Below are 25,509 nucleotides of genomic sequence, written 5' to 3'. Positions count from 1 at the left end.
AAAATACAACCGATGCTCTAAATTTGCAGCTGGGTGAACATGGCTAGTAATGTGTTGTTGTTAGATCCAAATTCTTTTGAAGTGAGGCCTTTCGTAGATATAAAAGGTTTGGCTGTTTGCAAAAAACAATAAGTTGTTTGGAGACCAGATTCAGTTCTCACATCATTCTCACAACACTTGTAGCCATATATTTGGAACGTCTTTATACTCATATTTTTTCATTTATGAGAGATGTTCCCAATGTAGGGTTGTAAGTGTTATGAGGACTGGTGTTGTTCGATCCAAGGTGTTCCGAATTGAGAACACAATTAGACAGTCCTATTGACCAGACGAGGCCAAGGTGGAAGTACAAATCCGCACACCAAGATCTCTAACCAGGGGAAAGGTCAGAATCTCAATGAGTTGTTCCCCGAGTAGGTACTCCGACGCTCAAGTCAATAGGATCGAGAAGGATGTGGTCGGGCCGAGCAGGTTGAAATAGCGTTGGTCCATGCCGAAGAGATAGTGCAAAGAGGTATTCAAAGAGTGCAGTTCCATAAGTCCCTTACCTCGAGCGGGGAATACCTATTTATAGTTGAGCGTCTGTGTCTTAAATGGATAGGGCTTCCGAGGTTGTCAAGATGAGGGCATCCGCCGAGGTCTTCGGGAGGTTTCCTTTTCCCCAGTGGAGTTCGCTTCCTTGTTCGTGCGGGACACTCCTCAGTCCTCTTCCATTACATGTGGCGTCAATGTGGCCTGAAAGGGGATCGCCCGCGGAGATAGCCACGTGGCATCCTTGGCCAGCTCAACCATCACCCAAACACCACTCCCCCAGTTCCGAAATCGAGTAGTGTAGTGCTCGGCCGCGGCTGGGCATGGAAGAGTTCTGTGATCCTCGATCGAGGAACTCTAGTTTCTTTGAGTTGACTAGCTTAGGGTAAGACCGGTTCATTGAGCGGACTAGTTGGTTCAATGCTTGTGTTGTTTCCGTTACAGGTTGGCAAACGCGTCATTTCATGTTCCCGAGGTCATGCACGTGCGAAGTGCGGAGTCGAATCGGTGCCGTTGATTTGAGCTGATTTGGACCGTTGCTCTTCCCTATAAAAGGGGAGGTGGCGAGCCATTTTACTTTGTCATTTTAAGTGAGCGACCATAGGAGCTCGGTGAGAGTTAGTCCTCGACTGGTGCTTCAGGTGTCTTGCGGTGTAACTCTTCGGTTAGATGTCTTCATCTTCCTCCTCGTCTTCTTGTTCTTACTCTTCGTCTAGATCTTGCACGTTGGGTAGTGAGTCCAAATCGGGGTCTCATCCTTAGGCCACCGTGCTCGTGGCCCATGAAACCAATGCCCACGGGGCCGAGGTCGATGGGCCTGAGGGTGAGGGTGCCACGACGGAGGAGGTCGTGGCCCTTTGAGAGGCCGAGGTCAAGGAAACCGACGAGGCCAAAGTGGACATTATGTCAAAAGAGGGGCTCGACACTCCTGCACGGTTCGACAGCCGCTTCGCATCACCTTGTAGGTTGACACTCGGAGACCTGGCCCGCATTAGGGCCCTTTGCTACATTCTCAAGGAGTACGAGCTCAAGTGCCCCAGCATCGATGAGAGGGCTACCTCGGTGAAACACTGGAATGAGGGGTTCTTCTTCATGTGCTGCCCGGGGGATTGGCCGTTCCCCGCGAGTTGTCAATTTCGAGGACCAAGGTGAAGGCGCCGATCGAGGCCGAGCTATCTAGGGAGGAATTAGTGGCCATCAGGCGGATAGAGAGGGTAAACATGTAGGAGTACACGTCGTTCTCCATGTTGATATGTGTCAGGCTAATGGAGCCCTCGATTGGTTTGTCCTTGCTTTTGTGAGTTTCTTTCTTCTTGTTATTTCTTCGGCTTTGACTGGCTTGTTCTCTCTAGCAGATATGGTGGTCATTGACGAGGGGGAGAGAGCAAGGCATATGCAGCCTACCACATAGAGGAGGGCGGTGGTCCAGGTTGGGGTGGCTTAGTAGTAGCGCCACCTAGAGGTCGTGAACTCTTGGTCGCACAAGAGGTGAAGGCCGCTAAGGAAGACGTGGTGGATGTCGGCTCTAATGGTTCTCCGCCACACACTAGGCCGCGGTCTATGCCTCATGGAAGTCTTGAGGTCCCCCCTTCGTGTCTGGTAGAGCAGGGGGCCGAAGTGTACAGGACAAACTAGTGTGTCCAACTTGAGGACACTCTGGAAACTGAGGGCATGCCTGAGCAGCTGGCTCGGGGTATTCTACTACTTGGAATTAGGAGGGAGACCAACGACTGCATGAGCAGGGTGTTGGAGAGCGTGACCATCAGAGAGTCTGTTGTGGTAAGGTTCTCTGCACTGCCTTCTCTGTTCTTCGGTGTGCTTCGCAGAGCTCATTAACTTATGTTTTCTTTTGTAGGTTGTCTACGCAGTGACGACACCGGTTAACCAGATGTGCACCCTCCATCAGATGGCCGAGGCTCAGGAGGGCGAGTTCTCCCATCTACAAGCAGAGATGGCCGAGCTGAGGCAAGTGGCGGCAGCCAAGGACGAGGAGCTGCAACGTCTGAAGTGCCATGTGCGTGAGCTCAAGGAGGGCTGTGACAAGGCACAAAAGGTAGATGAGGAGGTGGAGGCGAAGCTACTTCCTGTCGAGGAGGAGGTAGTGACAAGGTACAAAGAGTCCGAGAAGTTCCAAATCGCCCTCAACGACTATGCTACAAATTCCTGGCAGATTGGTTTTGCTCACTACTAGAGGAGAGTGGTGTACGAGCACCCTGAGATCGCCATGGTAGTGGAGTAATTCGATCCTTTTGATGCCAAAGAGTCACCGACTGAGCAGCCTGCCCCAAAACAACAACGCATCCACCCCCAAGGAGGTAAACCCTACAGATAGCACAATTTCCCTATATTGGTGCTCTTTTCTTCTTCTTTTTTTTTTTGTACACAACTCGGTATGTCGGGCTTATAATCATTGTATCAACTTCTTGAGTAATGGAATTTTAGTCTTTTTGTAGAGCATGTTTTGTGTTGTTTCTTCTTCTAAGTTACTCCGCTTTAGAATTAGGTTGGTCTGTTAGGTCATGCCTCTATACTTTCTCTTAGGCTAGTCGGGGTTTCGGACTTGATGTTGTGGTTAGGGTATTTGACACTATGGCCTCGATCTCATGTTGGCTGGGGTTATTGGCTCTATGGTATTGGTCTTATGCTGGTCGAGGTCTTTGGCTTTGATTCTCGTCGGTTGAGGTCTTTAACTTTGTGGCCTCGGTCTTACACTAGCCGAGGTCTTTGGCCCTGATTCTTGCTGGTTGAGCTCTTTGGCTAAGTGGCCTCGGTCTTATGTTGGCCGAGGTGCTTCCAAGCTCTTAATGTTGTTGTGGGGAGTTCGATGGCACTTGGGCTTGGAGAGCTTCATGCTCTTTGACTAGGCTAGTCGTGGTCTTCAGTTAGCTTTACTTCAACTACAAGTCGGCAGGGCGTGCGGAATTCGATGGTCATCCTCTTTCCATTCTGTGGTGGGGACGTCGTTTCCACAATACCCGTCGATGGTTTGTCCTAGCCTTAGACCATTTATGGTCGGTCGAGTCTCGTGATGGTTGTTAGGTCTCAGATATTATTGGTCAGTTGGTTCTTTGACGAGATTGTGTCGTGTTGTAACCATTGGTCAACGTAGAATTCGGTTGTTGGAGTTTTGTCGAACTGTGTGTAGGCGTTTGGTCGTTTGTGCTTGAAGGAAAATTCTTTATTCATTGAGTTTGTACAGCTCGGTCGTCATTAGTGCTTGGCGGCGATTGTCTTCACTACATTTAAATTCCTGGCACTCTAGCACTTCGGTGTGGGTCATTCGTGCTTAGTTTCTCTCCTCTCTAATGGCTTTCTCGCCCGAGATGACAATGATGACCCTGACGGGTGGAGCTCGGGCTGGGGGCTCATTAGTGAGGTGTGGCTCTTCTCTAGGTTTATGCTCTTTGATGTTGATGAAGCCACGAAGGTATCCACGTCGGATGAGGTCTTCCAGGTGGTGGCGGAGGTTATGGAACTTTTCGGTCTCGGTGGAACTCACAATACTTGTCTTGATTTCTCTTGTTGCCCTAGGTTTTCATCTTCTTGGGCCACTTGACGAAGTTGTGGTCATGGATTTGCATCAGTATCTTGACATGCGGAGCGTTGAGTGGAGTGAAGTTGTAATACGTCAACAGCGGGGTTCTCAATCTGCGGTCAAGTCGGCAATCCAACCTCTTGGTGTCTCGGTTCGGTCTTTGGCTATCGTGGTCTCTGCACTTCAAGTTGTGTTGATCTTCCTCCTCCCTACGCAATGCTTGGGCCTCTTTGGCATTCATATACTTCTATGCGTGTTTCATGAGCACAGTCAGGCTGGGCGGAGGGTTCTTTTGCAAAGAGAAGCTGAACACTAAGGAGCACAACCCACTCATAATGGCGGTGACGGCCACCAACTGGTATAGAGTTCAGACTTGAAGGGCCTCAGCATTGAACTTTGCCAAGTATTCCCTCAGGGTCTCTCCTTCCCTCTATCGTACTTGCATGAGGCTAGCCGACGTCTTCTCGTGCCTTTGGCTGGCGGTGAACCGTGTCTCCAACTGCTCTTAAGAAAATATGGACAGCGGTGGAAGGGAGGACTACCAGATTCTGGTGACTTCATGGAGGGTGGCGACAAAGGCCTTGCACATGAGACCTTCAGAGGAGCTATGCAGCACCATCATTGCCTTGAACCCCTCAATTTGATCATTGGGGTCCGAGGCTTCATTGTATTTCTTGAACTGAGGGGGTCGTCGGCCAGTTGGGGGAAGCTCATCAATGATCTCCTGGACGAAGATGGGTTCCTTCGTGGGGCTGGCTGTTGTATTGCTCTGAAGGTCAAGCCATTAGAGGATTCGTGCTTCTATCTACTTATCTACGTTCCAGTTCGACCAGCCGCTCTCTCAGTTCTCTGATCTCGGCGTCTCTACTGACTGGGACCATGTTTACGGACTTTTCCCTTTTCAGGATCGCAGGCCGGTCTTGGACCGAGCTGGATTTTATTATCGACATCAGCGGTTGCTGCAGACATTGGTCGAGCCATTCTTTCGCTGGTACTCGAAAGAAGTGATGGGATCTATTGCGGGCGTCGTGCACACGAGGCCGAGTTGGTGAGTTAGATCTTCCGGACAGTTGTAGTTGATCGTAGTCAGATTGAGCCCTATGCTTGTCTGTGTGGCGCCTTTTGGGGTCCTCAATGCGAGGGTCGACTATAGTAGTCACCTGAGTGGCAGGGCGTGTGTCGGTTGCCCCAATGTCTCCATCATGGCTAGGATACGGTTGACCTTTTCCTGCATGGCTTGGAACTACGTGGGGTCGACTGCTGCTTGATGCTGGGGCTCCCAAGGCGGGGAGTTGTTGAGTGAGTGGGATCCCTGAGATGGGGAATGAGTTCTAAAGCAGTCGGTTGTGTTCTTAGGGATGGTTGCTTTTAGTGCACAGAGAGGGGTTTGGGAAATGAATTTTTGTTCATTTCCCACAAATGGCGCTAATCTGATGTTGTTCGATCCAAGGTGTTCCGAATTGAGGACACAATCAAACAGTCTTGCCGATCGGACGAGGTTGAGGTGAAAGGGCGAAGTGTGCATTGAAATCTGCAATCAGGGGAAAGGTTAGAGGCCTAAGGAGTTATTTCCTGGGTAGGTACTCCAACGATCAAGTCAGTAAGATCGAGAAGGATGTGGTCGGGTCGAGCAGGTTGAAATAGCATTGGTCCATGACAAAGAGATAGTGCAAAGAGGTATTCAAAGAGTATAGTTCCAAAAGTCCCTTACCTCAAGCAGGGAATACCTATTTATAGTTGAGTGTCCATGTCCTAGATGGATAAGGATTCCAGGGTTGTTGAGATAAGGGCATCCGCCGAGGTCTTCGGGAGGTTTCCTTTTCCCAGTGGAATTCGTCTCCTTGTCCATACGTGATACTCCTTTTTAGTCGTGCTTTTCCATTATGCATGGCATTGACGTGGCTTGAGAGGAGAGCGGTCGCGGAGATAGCCATATAGCATCCTTGGCCAACTCAACCATCATCCGAACAAGGATTGAATCTGGTCTCGGTTATTTGGGGCTTCTTGCATATGATATGTATTCACATTTAGTTCTTTGTCTATCTTCTTTAACTAAAATAATATTGATTGCAATTACTCTTTTACCCCAGACACATGTTAAGATATCATGCACATGAAGCTTCAAAACAACCCATGCTAGTTTTTTGTTCCCAAATAGCCAAGCTATTCTCTACATGAACAACTTATAAATTATGTTTAGTAGAAAAATCTAGAGAGCCCAAATTGGTTGCTAATATGTCATTTGAAGGGTTATATCAATGTTTTCAAAACCGGACCGGATCAGACAGTCGAACCATCGATCCAAACAATAGTTTTCGGTCATTTTTTAATTTTTAATTTTATTCTTTTTTGTCAAAATAGGTCATCCATTTGGTTTGAACGGTTAGACCGTTCGACCCAAGAACCAGACCTTGAACGATTCATTGTTCGATTCAGTTTTAAAAACCTTGGGCTATGTGCTTCAACAGCTTTAACATTTATTGAACCATTTTGGAGAAGCTACCAAAAATAGCTTCACTGAATCACTGGATAGTTGATTTCTCATCTAATGTAAGTGTATTTTTGGCCTTTTTGGGTTTTATACCAAACATGGCTTCACAGCTTTTCATGTGGGATCTACCTAGCAATTTTTGGTTCTCACACCGTGTTTGCAGCCTTTTACAACCATGCATTGGGAACATCTCCGTACTTATATCTTTTTATTCACAAGGAGATATTCACAATCTACGATTGCAAGGGCTGTGATAACAGAATGAAGACGGTTTTGTGAGGACCAAATCCAATTTCCATTGCAACGGCGAAAGTTGTTGTGTCCTGCATGAAAGCCCTCCCAAATGGGCACTTATCCACAACACCTCAAAGCAACTGAACCAATTTTAGGTGTTTAACCCAATCTTCAGCTCAAGCCTTTTAAACGGGCTAATGTCGAACGTTCACATGTTGGTTGATGGGCTTAGCAATATTGCCCTCGTTTTTGTGTCTGCGTTCTATGCACCCATGGATTTATTGGATGCATGAATCCATTAATCACAATCAATCACTTCGTCTCAGGCCAATATTTATAATATTTAGGAAAAATTCCTGATTAGTACCCTATACTTTGGGCCTAGTGCCACTTTGGTCTCCGAATTTTAAAATGCGACAATTTAGTACCCAAACTTTTAAAACGTGATAATCCAGTACCTGTCGTTAACTAGCCAGTTGTTAAGTGGCATTTGAAAAATACACAAATGCCCTTCAAGTGTTATTTAATTTTCTTTACCGACCATCTAAACGTTGACAGAAAATTAACAGTCCCAAATTTTTGCCTTTTCCATTCAAGAAAGTTGGGGGTCACGTTTGATTCGACATTCTAGTGATCCCAACTTTCTTGAATAGAAGAGGCAAGGATATGAGACTGATAATTTTTTGTTAATGTTTAGATGGTTGATAAAGAAAATTAAATGACACTTGAAGGACATTTGTATCTTTTTCTAATGCCATTTAAAGGTAAATTAACAACTAGTTAACAACAAATACTGAATTATCATATTTTAAAAATTTAAGTATTGTATTATCGTATTTTTAAATTCGGGGGTCAAAATGGCACTAGTCCAAAAATACAAAATAGGCCTACATGAGATAACCAGTTCAACCGGACACAAAAACACAACAACTAAATAAAAAACGCCCAGTTCGAATCCTCCCCCATTTTGCACAATGGTGATCCGAACCAGCGGCCATCGGAGGCTTTTGCAGCTAAAACACTAATCAGCCATGGCCCAGCCGATACATGAGGGATTAGGCGCTGGAGGCTGGATTACTTGTACGCGGGAGACAAAGACACGTCAGTTATTCCGTTGAGTTAACTGAGAGAGGAGCCACGAAGACACGTCAGTCCACTCAACAAGAAGACTGATGTGTCTTCTTCTCCCGGTTTAATACTGGAGAATGATACGAGGGAGTGATATCCGAGGATCCCGATTCTCTCCTTGAAGTGTCTCCGGTCTCCGAAGTCCACAAAAACCGGAAACGGAACTGATCCAGTTTATTGTCCCATTATGCCAAAACAACCATACTATCGTGACTCGATCTTCTCCTTGCGGATTTCTTCTCGCTTCAGACGTATATGATCGATCTTCCACCATATCTGTCTCCAACATTCTTAAAACAGAAATACTTGTTTTTTCAATCGTCAGTTTTCAATTTCTTCGGTTGTGCGACTTGACCTGCCGATGCGATGGTGGTCTGCAAATGCCGCAAGGTGCACTTTCTTCTATTCTCCATTCGATGCCTTAGTTTACCTCCTACTTTTTAAACATCGAATTAATTCACAGAAATCTTCGATTTTTATATTACGTTCATTTTTTTTTTCTTTTCACGCCCAACCATATTGTTGGATTCATTGTCATAGTCTCTTTCCTGTATTCATATTCCTCCATAGATTTATAGGCAGTCTAATTTAGTACGAAAAGGCAAATTTCTGGTATTGTGAGTTCCAAAGTTAATTAGAGCGTCTGGAAGAACACTGCATATTAATAACCTACTTAACAACACTAATATTCGGATCGGTGTTCTCTGGGCATGTCGCAGCAAATTAATAACCCACCCTGAAAAAGGAAAAAATCGTAAAACATGGAAGAGAGATAAATGTATTGCTTGGCAGACCACAATAACACTGCATTATGCTCTATGCAGCACGATTGTAATGGCAGTAAAACCGTATTTGTCATTTTAGTAGTTAGGTAGTTTGCTTGGTCGTGGAAATAGACGTCACGCCAAAATATAGAACCAGCTGATTGAATTATTTAAATGCCCTAATTTTGTCAACGTTTTGTTTGTTTCCTCTTCCTCTTCTTTTTTCCCCGGGGGTTGACTCTGCTTAATGCAGTAAGCTTTAAGCCACATGCTGTGTCGAGTATATAAGCTTTTGCTAGTTGCGCCGCATTCATCTTGAACTTACATATAATAAGTATATAATTTGTTTATATTCTGTATTCAGGCGACCAAGCTTTACTGCTTCGTGCATAAGGTTCCTGTTTGTGGGGAATGCATTTGTTTTCCCGAGCATCAAATATGTGTGGTAAAAATTTCTTCCTGGTTATCTCTTTATTTCTACTGTTTTTCTTTGTAGGACACTTGGGTTGTGAAACATCTAGAAACGTTAGCTGCATTGCATATGTTTCCTTTTCCAGTTTGCTCTACCTTCAATTTATTACTTTTCTGGAACAAGTGTGATGACTTCCAAGACAAAAAAAGAGAAAAAAAAAGCATAGTCAGATTGTTTTTGAGTAGCAAGATATCTTCCAACAATAAGATAACCTTATTACCTTCATTTTTTTATTTTTAAATAGTAAGATAACTGAAAATTTATTGAAAGGAAGAAAGAAACAATATAGAGAAAACTTGGACTCCGCTGGTAAGAGGATGCAAAGAGAACCAAAGCAAACATTAAAGTAGTACATCAAATCCCTGATATGCACCTGTTCTAAAAAGTAGTTGTTTACAAATTACAAGTTGAAGGGGCTAGAAGAGCTAGGGGCAGACCAGAAAGGGTCTAGGGGAAATAATAAGAAATGATTTAAGCACCCATATTTTAATGATGGATATGGCACTGAAAATAACTGAATGTCAAAACAGGATTCATGTAGCCATCCCCATATAGTTGGGACAAGGCTTATTAGGTGATGATGACGATGATGATCAATTCCTGATATATAGCTTTCCTAGAAAACCCCACCATTGCTAGTCAAGTCCCCTTATTCGTTACTTGGATCCAGGAGAATGAGAGATGTTAATTTGAAAAGCTATGGTTGGAACAACTTTAATTTTTGTCACAGATTCCAAGGTATATTTCCACGATAGAACACAAATTTAGGAACTGTTCAGACCAACTGTGATTTAGCTGTTTGGACGACTTACTACTAGTATTTCTGGGGCTCACTAAAACCCAATAATGGCTTGGGTGCAACTTTAAATAACTCCAACTTGGATATACAAACAGGCCTTACAGTTGCTTAATTTAAAAGACTAACTAGAATGTTTTGGAAGCAAAATTCTATGTGCATTATTAATTTATTATGTGCCCTGCATGTTTGTCACTTTAACCAAAGCAGCATGCCAGCATCTTATAGATCATTAATATCCCACATCCAGTGACTTAGTTTCCACACAAGCTATTAAGGGTGTGCAAGTTGGGTACCTTATTTGAAGAATTTACATTGCATAGGGCCTGAGCTTCTGTGCTGGCTCATTCAAATTTTAACAAAATGCTAACTGGAACCCTCCCAAGTTGCAGCCCTACAACCAATTTCCTAAGTTGGTGTCATGTTTTGCTAGGATAGTTTGTTTAGCAACATTTTTATTGACTAGTAAATGTGCACGTGATATTTCAGATAACAATAATAATTTCAGTTTCCTTTTCAAAACCCATTGAAAAAGATAAGTAATCAAAGCATGGTGTGCTGGTGGATTTAAAATTTGTATTTCTTTTGCATTGTTAATAAAATACTTCTTACTTATCATATTTATTTTTGTTTAAAATGATAAATGTATAATTGTAGAGACGTGCACAATTTTTTTGACAAATTTTTGTATTTTCTATATATTATATGATTATGACATCATGTATTGACCTATTTGACTTGAAAGAAAGAATGATATCAGTTTTTAGGAAATTTTAAATTTTCTATTCCATTTCATAATTAACTATAGAAATAATTCTTATTTATCACACTTGTCTAAGTTTAGTATGATAAATTTATAACATTTGACATCAAATTTTTCTATTTTTATAATTTTCAAATTTCTATCTATTTTTAATTTTTATTAATTATGACATCATTAGTTGACCCATTTTACCTAAATGGTTGGACTATTAGGGTGTAAGTTGGTTACGCTGGGTCGGGTTTAAGCTCTACCTAGGCCCAACCCTATGCATTGAGCCTAAGGTCAAACCTGATCTGTCCAACCTGGGCCCAACCCACACTAAAATTTGATGCACTGTGGTTGAGCTCAGGCTCAAGTTGGTCAATCAGTCCACTCTAAAACATGGCATAATGTATGTGTATATGTATGCATGCATATGTGTGTATGTAATAAACTAATTATGTTTATACTGTATCTAGTCAACTGGGGCTCGACCCAAAATGTAGAAAAGCCCAAACTTTTGGGCCAAGACCTAGCCTAAGGACAGAAAATCCAAGCTAGATGGTCTAAATTTTAGGATGGTCAGTCTAGGCTCAAGTTGAGCCTAACTAATTTGCACCCCTATGGACCATTGACCACCAATTAAATGGAAAAGCAGTTTTCTTTTTGTATTATTTTAATTTTTTTCTATTTTCATCATTAATAAAAATAACTCTTATCTATTGCACATTTTTTGTTTAATATGATTGATGAATACATAATATCAGAGATGTACCCAAAATGTTTTTCTACAAAATTTCTGTATTTTTAATATTTTTTGTGTTTCTATTTTTTTAGTTTTATTATTTAATTATGATATCATGGGTTGGCTCATTTAACTTAAAAGGTTGAACCATTGACCCACCATTTGAATAGGAAGATGGTTTCATTTTTGGGTCAGATTTAAATTTTGTATTTCATTTCCATCATTAATAAAAGTACTAATTTATCATACTTATTCTTGTTTAATATGACAAATATGTCATATTAGAGATGTGCCCAAATTTTCCACATTTTTTTTTGTAATTTTATATATTTTAAAGTTTTATTATTTAACTATGAGACCATTGGTTGACCCATTTACCCACCACTCAGACAAAAGGATGGTTTAGTTTTCATGCCAGTTTTGAACACATAGGTTTTGTATTTGTTAAAATTACTGGATATAGATTTAATTAGTAGAATTTATTGGTTAGAAACAGAAATACCTCAAATAAAGGACCTAATGGGAGAGAATGGGAGCTAACACCTTACTGAGAGGAAATTGAATGAAGTAAAAAGTAATAGTTTAAATTACATTTTCTGCCCTGCTGATAAAAAAATTACATTTTCTGTGCTCAATAGTTAAAGAAGGACCAAATTCAAAAATAGGGGTATTTTAGTCAAGAAAAGCCCAAAATCTAGATCTCATTCCCACTTTAATAGTAGTATAGATATAGATATAGATAACTGGGAAATGGTTACTGATTACAATTTTATTGATAATGAAAAAAAATATTGATGAAAAAGAGAAGTCTCACACAACAAGGCACTTTAATCACCACATAGATCTCATTCCCAGTTTTATTGATAATAAAAAAAAAAATAAAAATAGAAAGCAATACCTTTATGGGGAAGTTGCAGAAAGAGGAATAAAGGAATAGAATAGTCTCACACAACAAGGCACTTTAATCACCACATACCTTTTGAACACCCCCCCCCCCAAAAAAAATAAAATAAAAAAATAAAAAAATGGAGATCCAACTCGAACTTTCTCTGAGTTCCCACTATTTCCCTATGAGGGTAGTATGATAGGGTTCAACTTCACAGTACCACTAAGGGGGAAGAGATTGGGCCTTCAACCTAAGGTTGCAACTTGGATGGGCCTGACCTGACCTGGCCCAACCTGAGCTTTTGCACAGGTTGGGCCTGAGTTTTCATGCCCTAGGCTGGGCTTGGACCACAAAACTTGGGCCTGACCTGAACTCAGTTGGGCTTGGGTAGCCCTAACCTGGCCCAACCCAACCTGAGCATGCCCAGACAAATGCACATTATGCATTTTATTTGTATAAAAATATTTTTCTATATATGCTTTTATTAATGACATTTGTACATATTTTCAATCCATTCTACTTCTAAGAGAGAGATGGTTGTACAGAACATATTCAAAAGTTTATTCATAAAAAATCATATTTAAAAATTCTTTCAAACCTGACCAATCCACCCGGCCTTAATTGTGTTGGGTTAAGCTCAGGTTGGGCCTGGGTTGGTAAACTGATGCTTGACCTTGGGTTGGGCCAAGTTCGAGCCTTGGGTTTGAATCTCAGGGTTGGGCGGGCCTGGGTTGACCATCAATCCAACCCAACCTGCCCAAGTTGCACCCCTATCTCACTCTAGTATATTAAGGGAAGACAGCAATGTTGACCTCTAGCCTCCAAAATTCCACTAGGAGCTCACCTCCTTGATGTTTACATTTGACAACAGGGTATTAGCTTTTGAGAAGTTCTATTCCCTTCAAATGCCTGATAAGATTATCACATTCCTTTCAAATGCATACAGAAAGTTTTTCATTGGTTTCTTTGTCCTTAAATTAGAAAATATATGTCATCACATTAGCAGAGCTTGACAGATTTCCCTACTCTGGGTCACCTATCTGGTTTAAACAAATTCTCTGCTATTTAAATTATATTTTCTTGGTGATGGTTCTAGTGATTTTCACTTGAAATATTTTTAAAAGCTTCTAATTAAACAAGTATTGAATGCTTGGTTAGAGATGATAATTTGACCTATCCTGTTGGAGCTCCGACCTGCCCCGCTCCGGTCAAGGTGGGTTTTTTGTCCACCCCATCCCAAACCCGCCCCGATTAAAAGTTTGTGAGTGTGTGTCTGGGAATATAGGTTTGCAAGTAAGAGGCTATAGCTTCTCCTGGTGCCCTTCTTTTAGAAGACATTTTCAGGACTGGGAAGTTGACCAAGTGGCTGAGCTATTTGAGTTGCTGTCGAACCAGTCTCTTAGTCTGTTAGAAGAGGACTCTTGGGCCTGCAACTGGAGTGCTGATGGGCTGTTCTCAGTTAATTCTTTTGCCAGGAATCTAACAGATGCCTCTTGATTATTCCTGCTGATAAAATCTGGTACTCAATTCCCCCTTCTAAGGTAAATGCCTTGGTTTGGGCTGTAGTGTTGGATAAATGTCTATCCAAAAAGAATCTGGTGAGAAGAGGGATTCAGATCCAGGATTTGTTGTGTGTGCTGTGTGGTCAAGTGGAAGAGGACAACAACCATGTATTTCTGCATTTCCCTGTTTCTGCAGCAATCTGGGGGCACTTCTTTTCTTGCTTGGGCTTATCTTGGGTCATGCTGAATGCTGTGTTGGAACTGTTATGGTGCTGGGAGTTTCAAGGCTTGTCCAAGTTGGCAAAAAGTGTGTGGTTGTCTGTTCCTGCAGTAGTGACTAGTACCATCTGGGGAGAAAGAAACAGAAAAATTCTCCAAAACAGATCAAAGGATGTAGATTATCTAATTTCCTGTACCTTTGGTAATCTAGTTTCTTGGACTGCAGCTGCAAAAGGTCTCCAGACCAGGGTGTTTGGAGCCCAGCTGAGTTCTACAAGCTTGTTAGAGTTGTAATGTAGTTTGGGATTCTGGCCTCTGGTTTTGGCTCTTTATTGGAGCCTCTCTGTAATCTTTTTTCTATTTCTAATAAAATTACTTTACCTTTTTCAAAAAAAATATAGGTTTGCAAGTAGGAATGACCAGGGCGGGGTGGTGGGAGTCGTGGGACAAATTTGGGGATCCCCATTCCCTGCAGGGAAGGGGATGGGGTCATGTATAGTGAGACATACACTTAATAGATGGATTTTGTTATTTCTTCTTTTGAGCATGATTTAGCCAAAAAATTTGAAGTGATTCATATGTCATGCATGCAAATGATTTGTTGCTGTAGTTTGTGTACTTGTCTGTTTTATATCATCAAAAAGGCATAAACATATACTTATTTGCTTATTTTCCTTAAGGTTCGTACTTACTCAGACTGGGTAATAGATGGGGAATATGATTGGCCTCCTACGTGCTGCCTATGTCATGCCATACTTGAAGATGGAAATAATCCTCAAACCACTCGATTGGGTTGCTTGCGTACGTTATTACTGCTCTTATTTTTAATTGTTTTTCATTGTAAGTCTGCATTTTGAACTTTTCTGTCTTTGTAGCTTATGTTTCTTTTATGCTTTTTCAGATGTTATACACACAAAGTGCTTGGTATCCCATATTAAAAGTTTTCCTCCACACACTGCACCAGCAGGATATGTGTGTCCCATGTGTTCCACTTCGGTAAAATCCATTTATAGAAGCTTGTTATGATATCATGTCTGAGTGTGTCTGTGTGCATGACTCAGCTTGTGTGTCTGAATTCCTGATTATTCTTGGACAGAGGGCAGTAACCATTTGCAATGTGCCTAAGTCCGGTAAAATTGCAAATATTTCCTGGCCTTCAGTGTTATTCCATTAGCAATGGTTTTGAATGTTCTTTGTAATCTGTGATGATTAATGTTTTCGAACTCGTGGTTAGCTAATCATCAACTGCCAAAAATGCGGGTTGTTAGGTCCATATCCAATCCATCCTCCCAAGGGACTGGGTAGCTGGCATCATCATTCAGTGGGGACCTTTCTTTGTGGTTGAAGGATGATGGATAAAGGGATGTGTTTTAATCATTGTGAAAGAGGAGAGCAGATATTGTCTACCCACTCTATTAAACGGGTTATCTTTTAATCACAAAATGATTTATTTCTAGTAGTGATTATATTCTTCCATGAATAAATCAGGTCATCTGAGATTGTCATTATTTTAATTTTTTAGTATGTAGATAGGAATTTACCTAATTTGTGTAATTTTCTACTTAATTCACTGGGTTGGTACTCTATTCTAGTAACACTGTCGTTGTTATTGTTATTTTTTATCAGTATTGTTAATCAAAGCAATTATAATTTTTGGATATGGTTTATTTCCAATTGGTGTTTTGTCAATGCAGATATGGCCCCCTAAAAGAATCAAAGATTCAGGATCCCGTCTGCATTCAAAACTGAAGGAAGATATTATGCAAGTAAGGTCCATGATAGTCCCTGGGATCATTTATAAATAAGTGCTTTATTAAAAACATGATGCTTGCTGTATGCTATCATCATATTAGGAAATTGGCTTGGGTAATTTCAAGAGGTGGTCCTCGGTGCAATATGGCTCTCTCATAGGGCTTCAAAGTATTTTTCAAGTATTATGGCAGTCAACTGTAAACAATAAATGCAACCTAGTACTTTGTAGATTCATATACGAAATGCTTTCTGGTATATCTTTCAGGTTATTTACCATTGCTCATGAAAACACCCTAGCATCTACCTAGAGAAATTTCTTTTGATCTATTTCACGAATTAATTTAGTGGGGCCGGATCACAAAGCCACCGGTTTCAGATATAAATAGCATAAATGGTGAATCTCTTTGACATGGCAAGAATCTCCTTTCCCCTAAATAGTGGTGGAGGGGGAAATAAAGAACCTTGAGTTAAAATTTAACATATTTTACAAACCATTTCTTCTGCAGGAATAATAAGGATACAAGCTAATGAAGAAATTAGGCCTTTTACTTTGGTAATTGGTACACAGACATGTTTGCGTGCTTGGAAAAAAAAAAGCGGTGTAAGTTGGTACACAATTTCTAGCGCCATATACCTCTTGTTCACACTGAAGGTCAAAACTCTAATTCTTGTTAGGATATCATAGAGGACTTGCCTAGATAAACACAAATTTAATTATTTATGAAATGCCCCATAACTATACCTGTTCATGGGGGGCTCGGGCTTAGCTTTTACCAAAATTTGAATGGGCCTGGCCAGAATCCCGGGCCCAAAGCAGTGTAAAATGATCATAGGCCAAGCCTGAAACCCAGCTCGTGAACAGGTCTGCCCATAACTAATGTTTCAGGGGTTTGGTTGTGAGGATTTGCCTCTCTCTCTCTCTCTCTTGTGCAAGGGGGTGAAGGGGTGAAATTGAATCACTATAGAATCTTCTTTTCCTTCACTATATTGACAGTACATTGCCAATATGTTGGACATATCTTGAAAATTGCAATATATTAAGAAGTTATTGATCTAAAAACAATTCTGAAGTTCTGTGGACATTTTCCAACATCAAACATGTACTTACTAGTGCTTAGTGCTTATACCCTTTTTGGAAAAGGATATTCCTGGTCTAATTAAACCTGGAAAAGGACCTGCCCAGGGGATTGACTATCACTTGTTCCTGGGTTCAAAGATCATCAAATAGCTGGGTTGACACAATGGCCAAACAAGGGATAAATATGTTTCAATTCTTCTGGGGACAATTTAGGATGATTAGTTGTGAAAAAAGAAAGCGGACTGATTAGGTAATTTCCTGGGCAGTTAAAGTTAGCCAAACAGTTAGGATACAGACATGTTGAGGTGGACAGGGACTCAAAAGTAGTAATTTCCTGGGCAGCAAACAGCAGCCATACCCCGTGGACGTTTAAACATGTGATTATGGAAGTGGAAAAGATTGCAAAGGAGGTTGAGGCTGAATTTAAATGGATCCAAAGAAGTGCAAATGGGCTAGCTGATGTTTTAGCAAAACAGGGAGCATTGAGACAATGACTATTTTGGGCTGCACTGCAATGAGGGATAGAATAGAATGATTAAAGGGATCAACAGTCCCATCACCAAGTTGTATAAACTGTTCACAATCTGAAAATTAATAAAATACATGTTTACTGATCAAAAAAAGAAAAGAAAGGGGACTGATTAGGTAACAATGCTAGCCTAATCTTTATGGTGTCCGGAACTTTGTTGTGCTTATACTTTTATCCACAATTAATAAAATTTTTACTGTCATCAATAAAGAGGGATGCATTTAAGTTCTAATTTCCAATTGAAAATTTGGAATATTTTGTAACAACTCCACATATTAGTTTATGTTGGGTGAGGCCCAAATAGATAGGCAAAAGCACTTAAAATTGTGAAACATGTATGGCTCAGTTTGCTCATCAATTATGGCAGATGATAAGAAGTTTACATAAGTTTGCTTAATTTAAAATGGCCAACAGTTGTTATTTGTTATGAAGACTATGTTTTGGCTAACATTTTTTTTTTATGCAGACTGGTATGGAGAAGAATTTGTTTGGAAATCATCCTGTTTCATTGACAGCAACTAAATCCCATGTTCCTCTTGCTATTGCTTCCGATCCACTTAGGCGTATAGCTGTTTCTGGAGGCACAGAGAATAGTAATGCAAATGCCTCAGATTCTATAAAGGACCCAACCTTGACATCTGCGGCGGTTGAGGAAAGAAACTTGGTTGAAGGATATTCACCTATGACTGGAATAGGCTCATCAAAACTCTCAGCTACTGATATTGTGGAGATAGATGGTCCCAGTTTAGTGGGAAATCAATTCATATCTGATCATGAGCCAAATTTTATGAAATGTACAAGTCCTTCTGGTGTAGGTGTACATTTACATTATAACTTGCATTTGAAATGGATAACAAACCTGAACTTCTCTATGCTTGCATGTATTAGAAATATAATGTTATTAAATATGCACGTATAATGTATATATTTGATGTATTTTTTTCACCATGCACATGCATACCTTACTGTTGTTTGACAGATTCTTTTATGATGCAGCCTGGTGCTACAACAAGGAAAGGTGCTTACCATGTTGACAATCAAAGTTCTGAAACTCAGTACTATGCTGATGATGAAGATGGAACCAGAAAGAAATATACTCGAAGGGGTCAGTAGAACATTGTGCTATTTCTTGATTACTCAAACCCTGGTTTATGCTAATCATAGTTGGCTGGCTGGGAAACATATTATTATTTACCCTTTCTTTTGACTTTCTTATTTGTTAATTTTGGTAAGTTTTTTTGGGGGCAAGGTTCATTTTGATAAGGTTAAGGTGATGCCAAATTTGTAAAGATTGTCAAAAACCATGCTGAGCACAAGGTTCAAAGTTTTGATACGATACACCTTGTATCGGGCGTATCATATCATATCTTTAGCGGTCCGATACACCTGTTTATGGGTGTTTTCTACCGATACACCTCTGCCGATACACAGATGTGTATCAATACTTTGGACCATGAACTGAACCCCAAGCTATTGCAACCATGGGTGTTTTTTTTTTTTTTGGGTGGATAAAACATACAATAAGCAAAACAGACAATGGGAAAAGAAAAACGAACAAGAAAACAGAGAAAAACTATGAAACCAAAGGAGAAGCTATAAAGCTTTCCAGCCAAGCAGGGGGGGGGGGGGCGTTCCATTCTGCACTCAGACCCCTTTTACCTTTTGCAGCTAAGACATGGGCTGCCTGAACCTTTTCATGACTAACATGGAAAAACTTTGAATCTGGGCCTAACAGAGCAAAAATATCATGCAATAACGACCACAGCACCAGTGAGCACTCAAAAGACCTTTCATTAATAATATTAACAACAGTGCTAGAGTCAGATTCAAGCTACACATTTAAAAACCCTCAACGGTCAACTGCCAAACAACATTCCAAAATAGCGAAAAATTCTGCAAATTCAGCTGATACAGCCCTGCAGGGGCCACACCTTGCTTTAAAAAAAGAGTTCGAGCCAGAAAATAACAAAAGGCCAAAACCACTTGAACCTGTAACAGTGAAACTACCATCTGAATAAGCTCTGCAACAAGATGCTGGCATCTGATCCACAGGAGCAGGATTCGGAGTAATATTAATCTGAGAAAAGCCTATTGATTTTGGATGGGAAGCTATCTCCACTTCCTCCATCAGCCTGTTTGCACATAAAATAGATAAAGATGGATTAGGCTTAATTTCATTGAACACGAAATTATTTCTAGCCTTCCAAATAAACCACATCAAACACACAGCATAAGAAATTGATTGGAGTCCATCATTTCCATCAGTGGCATTCTGACTCAACCACCATGACCACCAAGGCACCAACTCTCGAAAGAGTTAACACTATACTACCGGAGGTTGTTAGATTTAATCTACTGCCAAACCAAGCAGCCTGGGCATGGTCACATAGAAAGAGAGCATGAATAATGCTCTCATCCGCTTCTTCACATAGAGGATAGCCAGCCTCAACACCTATTCCTCTTCTGACCAGGACCTCTGTAACTGCCAAGCTATTATAACAGGCTTTCCACACAAAATGCCTTAATTTTGGGGGAATACCAAGTTTCCAGGTGGTTTTCCATTGGGATTTAGATAACAGGCTGGTTCTAACTGCAGAGTTTGAGGCATGATAAGCTGACTTAACTGAAAATTGATCCTTGGGATCTGGGGTCCAGACTAGTTTGTCAAAACCCCTAACTCTTGGCAGTGCAGTAGCACATATGTGGGAAGCAGTTTACGAATCAAACAGTTCTACTATTTTTTGGACATTCCAATCATTTGTTTGGGGATCTATCAGGTCACATACCCATTTAACTTGAGATGGGTTTATTCTTGGACCCATTGGTCTAAAATTTGGCCATCCCAACATCCAGGGGTCTTCCCAAATGTCCAAACCCACCCCTGTACTCACACTCCAACACAGGCCCTCTCTCAAAACATCCCTGCCAGCCATGAGACTCTTGAAACCCCACGAGCTATTTGTAGGGACCTTAGCAGCCCAGAAAGTTTTCCTCCTCAGATACCTACCCTCAATAACTTGACCCCAAAGACGTTGCTTATTCGAGTAAAACCTCCAAGCCAGTTTGGCCAGTAATGCCAAGTTTGAGGCTTGTGGATCTCTAAAACCCAGTTCTCTACTAAATTTACTTCTACACACATTCTTCCAACTGACCCAATTAACTTTTCTTCTTTCTTTTGAACTACCCCACAGAAAATTCCTTTGAGTTTTGGCCATTTCCTGACATAGCCCTTTTGGGATTAGGAAACAAGACATTGCATAGGTAGGTATGGAACTCAACACAGACTTTATTAACACTGCTTTTCCTGTAGGAGAGAGAAGAAAGGGGCTTTCCAACTGTTTGACCTAGAGTTCATCCTCTCACCTAGGAAATTAAATAGCTCTTTTTTAGATCTACCCACAACCATGGGTGTCTGTAAATCCATTTTGTTGCCTTTTCCCATTTATTTAGATTTCTTTTTTATTTTTTTAAGGTCTGAGTGATGGTAAATGGTTTCAAACCACTTTTTGTTCAATCTAGGTTCTTGATATTACTGCCCCTCTTAACGCTGTAAGATGATGAAACAAGGACTCACAGGCATGTCCATGGAAAAGTATATGCTATTTAAGATACTCATCATCATCATCATATGAGCCTTGTCTCAACTATATGGGATCAGCTATATGAATCCTGTTCTGCCATTCCATTTTGTTCATGCCATATTCATTGTTAATTTATGAACCCTTAAATCATTTCTTGCCACTTCAACTAATGTCCTTTGGGTCTGTCCCTGACTCTTCTAGCCCCTTCGTCTTCTCTGCAGGTGACTAAACCATCTTAGGCTGCATTTGGCAGTCAGGTAAAGAAGCCTATTGCACTTATAATTATAAATAAGTCCAATTAAAAAGTTGTCTTAAAAAAGTCAGTAAGGGTGTTTGGTGAACATCACTTACCATTGCTCCTTATCTCTATGAAGAAATATCAAGTGTTTGGTAACATCGGTAAGAGAAGTCCTTTGAGGGTTAATGGAAGCCTGTTTTTCTGGATTTATATCAACTACTTCTGGATCTTTTTTCCTCTTGATTTGCCCTTCTGCTGATCCATCTCTGGATCCATCATCATGAGATCATTTTCAGCCGATTGGCTCAAAATCCTAGATGTCCAATGTCATATATACCCATGTGGAAACGCATATAAAGGAATTTGTTTTCGATAAACATGAGAAACGCATATGTCCATCCTTGGCTTCCAAAACACGTATATGTTAACTGAATTTCTGAACGTTATTTAGCTCAATCTCCTCACAAATTAGGTGCTATGTTTTGATGGTGCTCAGGACTATTCTAGTAATTAGTATTTTGTAAGCCATAGTAAGTAGTGTTATACATTTGAAGTAGCATAACGTCTCTCTATATTTCTGTGTGTAGAATCTTTAGGTTTGTTACGGAGTGGGGATGGCTGCTTCTCAGTTAAGTCCCTGACATCTAAACTCAGCAGCACTGGTTCTGCTAATTTCCCTTGTAAACAAATTTGGAACCCTGTTTCTCCCTCCAAATCCAACTTCCTTGTGTGGACTATGGTGCTGAACAAGTGCCTCTCCAAAATCAGCTTGGAAAGGAAGGGTCTACAGCTCTTATCTCTCTTGTGTGGGCTTTGCAGACTCTTTCCTGAATCCACAGGCCACCTGAGCATCCACTGCCCTATCTCCTCTAGAGTGTGGGAACATTTTCTCACGGCTGCTGGAATATGCTGGGTCATGCCAAGATCAGTCAAAGACCTGTTCAGCTGGAAGAGTGCATGCTTGAAGGAAAGAGGACATTTAGTATGAAAGACAATCCATGCGGCTGTTCTTTGGGTAATCTGGTCAGAAAGAAACAGTAGAGTCTTTTGCAACAAGTCAAAGAGCACTGATGAGTTAGTGCAGCAGGCGGTCAGCAAGCTGATATCTTGGGTGTCTGTTACTCCTAACTTTAAGCACCTGAATGTGCCTGAATTGTTTAGGTTCCAGTCCATTTGGAGTCTGTAATCTGGCTTTGTGCCCTGGCTAGTCCTTCTGTGGCCAGTTTTTCTGTTTGTATCTTGTATTTCTTTATTAATAAAATCTTCCCTTACCTTTCAAAAAAAAAACATTGTTCTTGATTTTTAAAAGGGTAGATTGTGTCATTTAACAAAAAATATGGGGTTAGTGTTGAACATGAAAGTTATGAAAATAGAGATCCATGAAGTTAAAATAAAAAAAGGAGCTTTGAACTCTTTCTGCAGAAATGAGGTTAACAGTCCCCTGACCAATTGACCGGATATTGGTCCAATCCAATTCGGACCAGTATGAGTCCATTATAGATGGACCAGGTCCAATCCAATCTGATGAATACTTTGGACCATTCTAGACTGGTCAATTCAATGTTTGGACCGTCCAAACTGTTCAAATTGGTTTTAATTTAGATTGGGTCCAACCCAAACCTGGTCCATTGACAAACATACTATTATGTCAATGGACCAGACATTGATTCAGTCCAATATAAATCCATTACAAATGAACCAGGTCCAATCCAATCCAATTAATACTTTGGTCCATTAACTCTGGACTGGTCCAATTCAATATGTCTTATTGGTCCGTCCAATCTGTTCAAATTGATTTTGATTCAGACAGGGTCCAACCCAAACCTGGTACATTGACACCCCCTATGTAATGCCAAATATTGCCTTAGTCTACTTTCCCTCATTTTATCACCTATTGGAACTGCTCCTAAGTTTCCTACTCATCCATCTCAACAGACATATTTCTGCTACACTCACTTTTTGGATTTATTGTTTCTTGACTTCCCAACACTTTGTTCCCTACAACATTCCTGGCCTTAACCATTTTATAATATATTCCATATCCTTTTTCTTTTTTCAGTCATAGTATCATCATAGAAAAAGGTCTAACAGTTTATAATTGTTACTTTATAATGTTTTATAGGAAAAAAGTCGTTCATCATGAACATTAGCTGTTCACTTGATCAAATAAGCAAGGAGAAAGGAAAATGTTGCATTAAGTGTCCCTCTAACTCCATTGAGTATCAGAATCCAACATGTCTGTCATGGGCTCAGGACACTTGATTCATTTAAGAGGATCTATGCAAAACTGCCTTGTAAAATGAACTTGTAAACTTCACAGTAATGATTTGGATGGTCAAAAAAAGGCGGTGTTACAGTTGAACATAAGTACCTGATGATGCACTTCTTATTTAAGGAGTTGCCAAATCCTTGCAAGTGTTGAACAGAAGCTAATCCTTAATTTTATTTGTGTATGCATTTTGGAGTGTTACAATCCTGTTGGTATGGATTGAAAGGTCAAATCTTGGATGCCATGCCAGATGCTGAAAATGGCCAAATTTCATTAACCATATAATATAATGTTGAGCGCTTGTGGTTCCAAACTAGTATATGCTTGGGAAGGGGGTGTTAAATACAATGTGGTCATAATTCTGATTGAGCTGGATAACTGAGTTGACTTTTCTGAATGTTGACCATCCTGGATAGAATTGTCTGGTTCCTAGACAAGCTGGGTGAGTTCCATACTGAGTGTATCTCGGGTTAATTTTTCTCTCCTTAAGTTGGCAGGTACTCAAATTGATAAAACAAACTTAAAATCTCATATATTAGGGAAAATCTGTGCTGCTGGAAAGACATGATACCGGAAGAGCTTTGACCAACTACCCCCCCCCCCCCCCCAAGGTTGAATTTTGATAAATACCACCTGATTGGTTATCACTTTTATGATACTGGTTGATTGGTTACAAGTTTTTCCAGTATCATAGCTGATCCCCATATATTATCCATTTATCCTACATCTGAAACTGAAAATAACATATTCAACTGAGAAACTTATATGATATATTTGCAGGTCCTGTCCATCATAAGTTTCTAAGGGCTTTGCTACCTTTCTGGTCTAGTGCACTTCCAACTCTGCCAGTAACTGCACCTCCACGCAAGGATGTGTCTAACAGTGATGATGTTCCAGAAGGTCGTTTGCGTCATCCAAGGCCTTCAAGGATGGACCCAAGAAAAATTCTCCTCGTAATGGCAATCATGTACTGATGCTTTTCTTCCCTTGCTTTTTATCTGTTTGAACTCACAACTTTGCGTGGGGGAAGGGTTGAAACAATCATAATCTAAATTGAGGTGTGGGTTAGTTGTATCTGACTGATACTGCAGCAAAATAGATGATAACATCACTCATCGAAGGGTTTAAAGGAGAAAAGTAAGTATATAAGAGAACAGGAATTTTCATCAGGATTAGTGACAAAAAGCAGGTTTCCCCTGCCTCATGGATCATAATCCTCCCAATACGATGTTTGGGACCATGTTGTTTACAAAACTCTTTTATCCTGGGCGTTATCCATATTTTGTATTCCTGTGTGGTAAGAATGTTGGACTGACTGGGCAGTTGGCATAGGAAAACCATGTGGGACATAAATTAGCTCTTTTCATCTTAATGTAGAGTACAAAATAGGGGGCAAGAGAGTAAAAAGCAGGGAAAAAAGTTGCAAATGTTGATTATCATTTTTAGCTCACTATTAGCTCGTGATCTTGTGCAGGGCATGCATGGCAACGATGGGTATTTTATATTATAGGCTAGCACAACGCAGTCTTGGTGAAGACCTGCCCAATGATGAGCAACAATAATTATTTGTCAAAATACATCTGAGATTACTAGTCTATTTGGCCATCGGGACTTCTGCTTCTGTTGTCCCTGTGTACTTATTGGCGCCCATTTATAAAATGCAGTTCAACCATTTTTGTTGCCTTGCAGGATTTCGGATAACAACAAAAATGTCACTTTTAACTCTCATACTCGTTTTGTTCGTTCACATCTTTGATCTCTCAGATATGTGTGCCACTGAGTTTAATGGGAGAAATTGGTTAAAGGCAAAATATTCTATTGACTTGGAATTTTTTATTGTTAATTATTTTTCTTCCATGGACTATTGATGTAAGAAATCTGGAAGTTAAGGCTGAATTAGTTTAATACGTTGGGATGTGTAATTGTTGCATCAGGAGCAGGAAATATTCGGGACATCATGCTTTGAATGTATAATTGTTCATATAAATCCATACTCCTGGAGTCCTGGTTGATCAAT

The 25,509-nt window shown here is 40.6% G+C and overlaps 2 protein-coding genes across 11 annotated transcripts in view; one reads left to right on the top strand and one right to left on the bottom strand.

Moving 5' to 3' along the window:
- The first annotated feature begins 7,761 nt into the window (after nt 1–7,761).
- On the top strand, nt 7,762–25,508 carry LOC104608173 (uncharacterized). Of its 6 annotated transcripts, XM_010274083.3 has the most exons (9): nt 7,768–8,309; nt 9,048–9,128; nt 14,726–14,846; nt 14,947–15,041; nt 15,740–15,811; nt 17,871–18,215; nt 18,401–18,509; nt 24,273–24,459; nt 24,967–25,508. In XM_010274083.3, the coding sequence occupies exons 1-9, from the start codon at nt 8,286–8,288 to the stop codon at nt 25,052–25,054; spliced, it is 1,122 nt and encodes a 373-aa protein (XP_010272385.1). In that variant the 5' UTR covers nt 7,768–8,285; the 3' UTR covers nt 25,055–25,508. The 6 variants fall into 6 exon arrangements, with proteins under 6 accessions (XP_088743952.1, XP_088743949.1, XP_088743950.1 ...); XM_010274076.3 differs by lacking the exons at nt 24,273–24,459; nt 24,967–25,508 and adding an exon at nt 21,811–24,231 and having other exon boundaries at nt 7,765–8,309; XM_088887826.1 differs by lacking the exons at nt 14,726–14,846; nt 24,273–24,459; nt 24,967–25,508 and adding an exon at nt 21,811–24,246 and having other exon boundaries at nt 7,762–8,309; nt 14,947–15,468.
- Nucleotides 19,176–25,509, bottom strand: part of LOC104608162 (nucleic acid binding protein) — a 31,026-nt gene continuing 24,692 nt past the window's right edge. For 4 of the 5 annotated variants that reach the window (XM_010274059.3, XM_088887821.1, XM_088887820.1 and 1 more), the window contains one exon: nt 19,176–19,536. In XM_010274059.3, coding sequence (XP_010272361.1) covers nt 19,254–19,536 — 283 coding nt within the window. In that variant the 3' untranslated portion in view covers nt 19,176–19,253. The remainder of the gene's footprint in view (nt 19,537–25,509) is intronic. The other variant, XM_088887819.1, reaches the window with a different exon arrangement.

Source organism: Nelumbo nucifera, chromosome 5 (assembly GCF_055504915.1).
Source record: "Nelumbo nucifera cultivar China Antique chromosome 5, China Antique-T2T, whole genome shotgun sequence".
Classification (NCBI taxonomy): Eukaryota; Viridiplantae; Streptophyta; class Magnoliopsida; order Proteales; family Nelumbonaceae; genus Nelumbo; species Nelumbo nucifera.
This window is presented reverse-complemented; position numbering and strand designations above follow the sequence as displayed.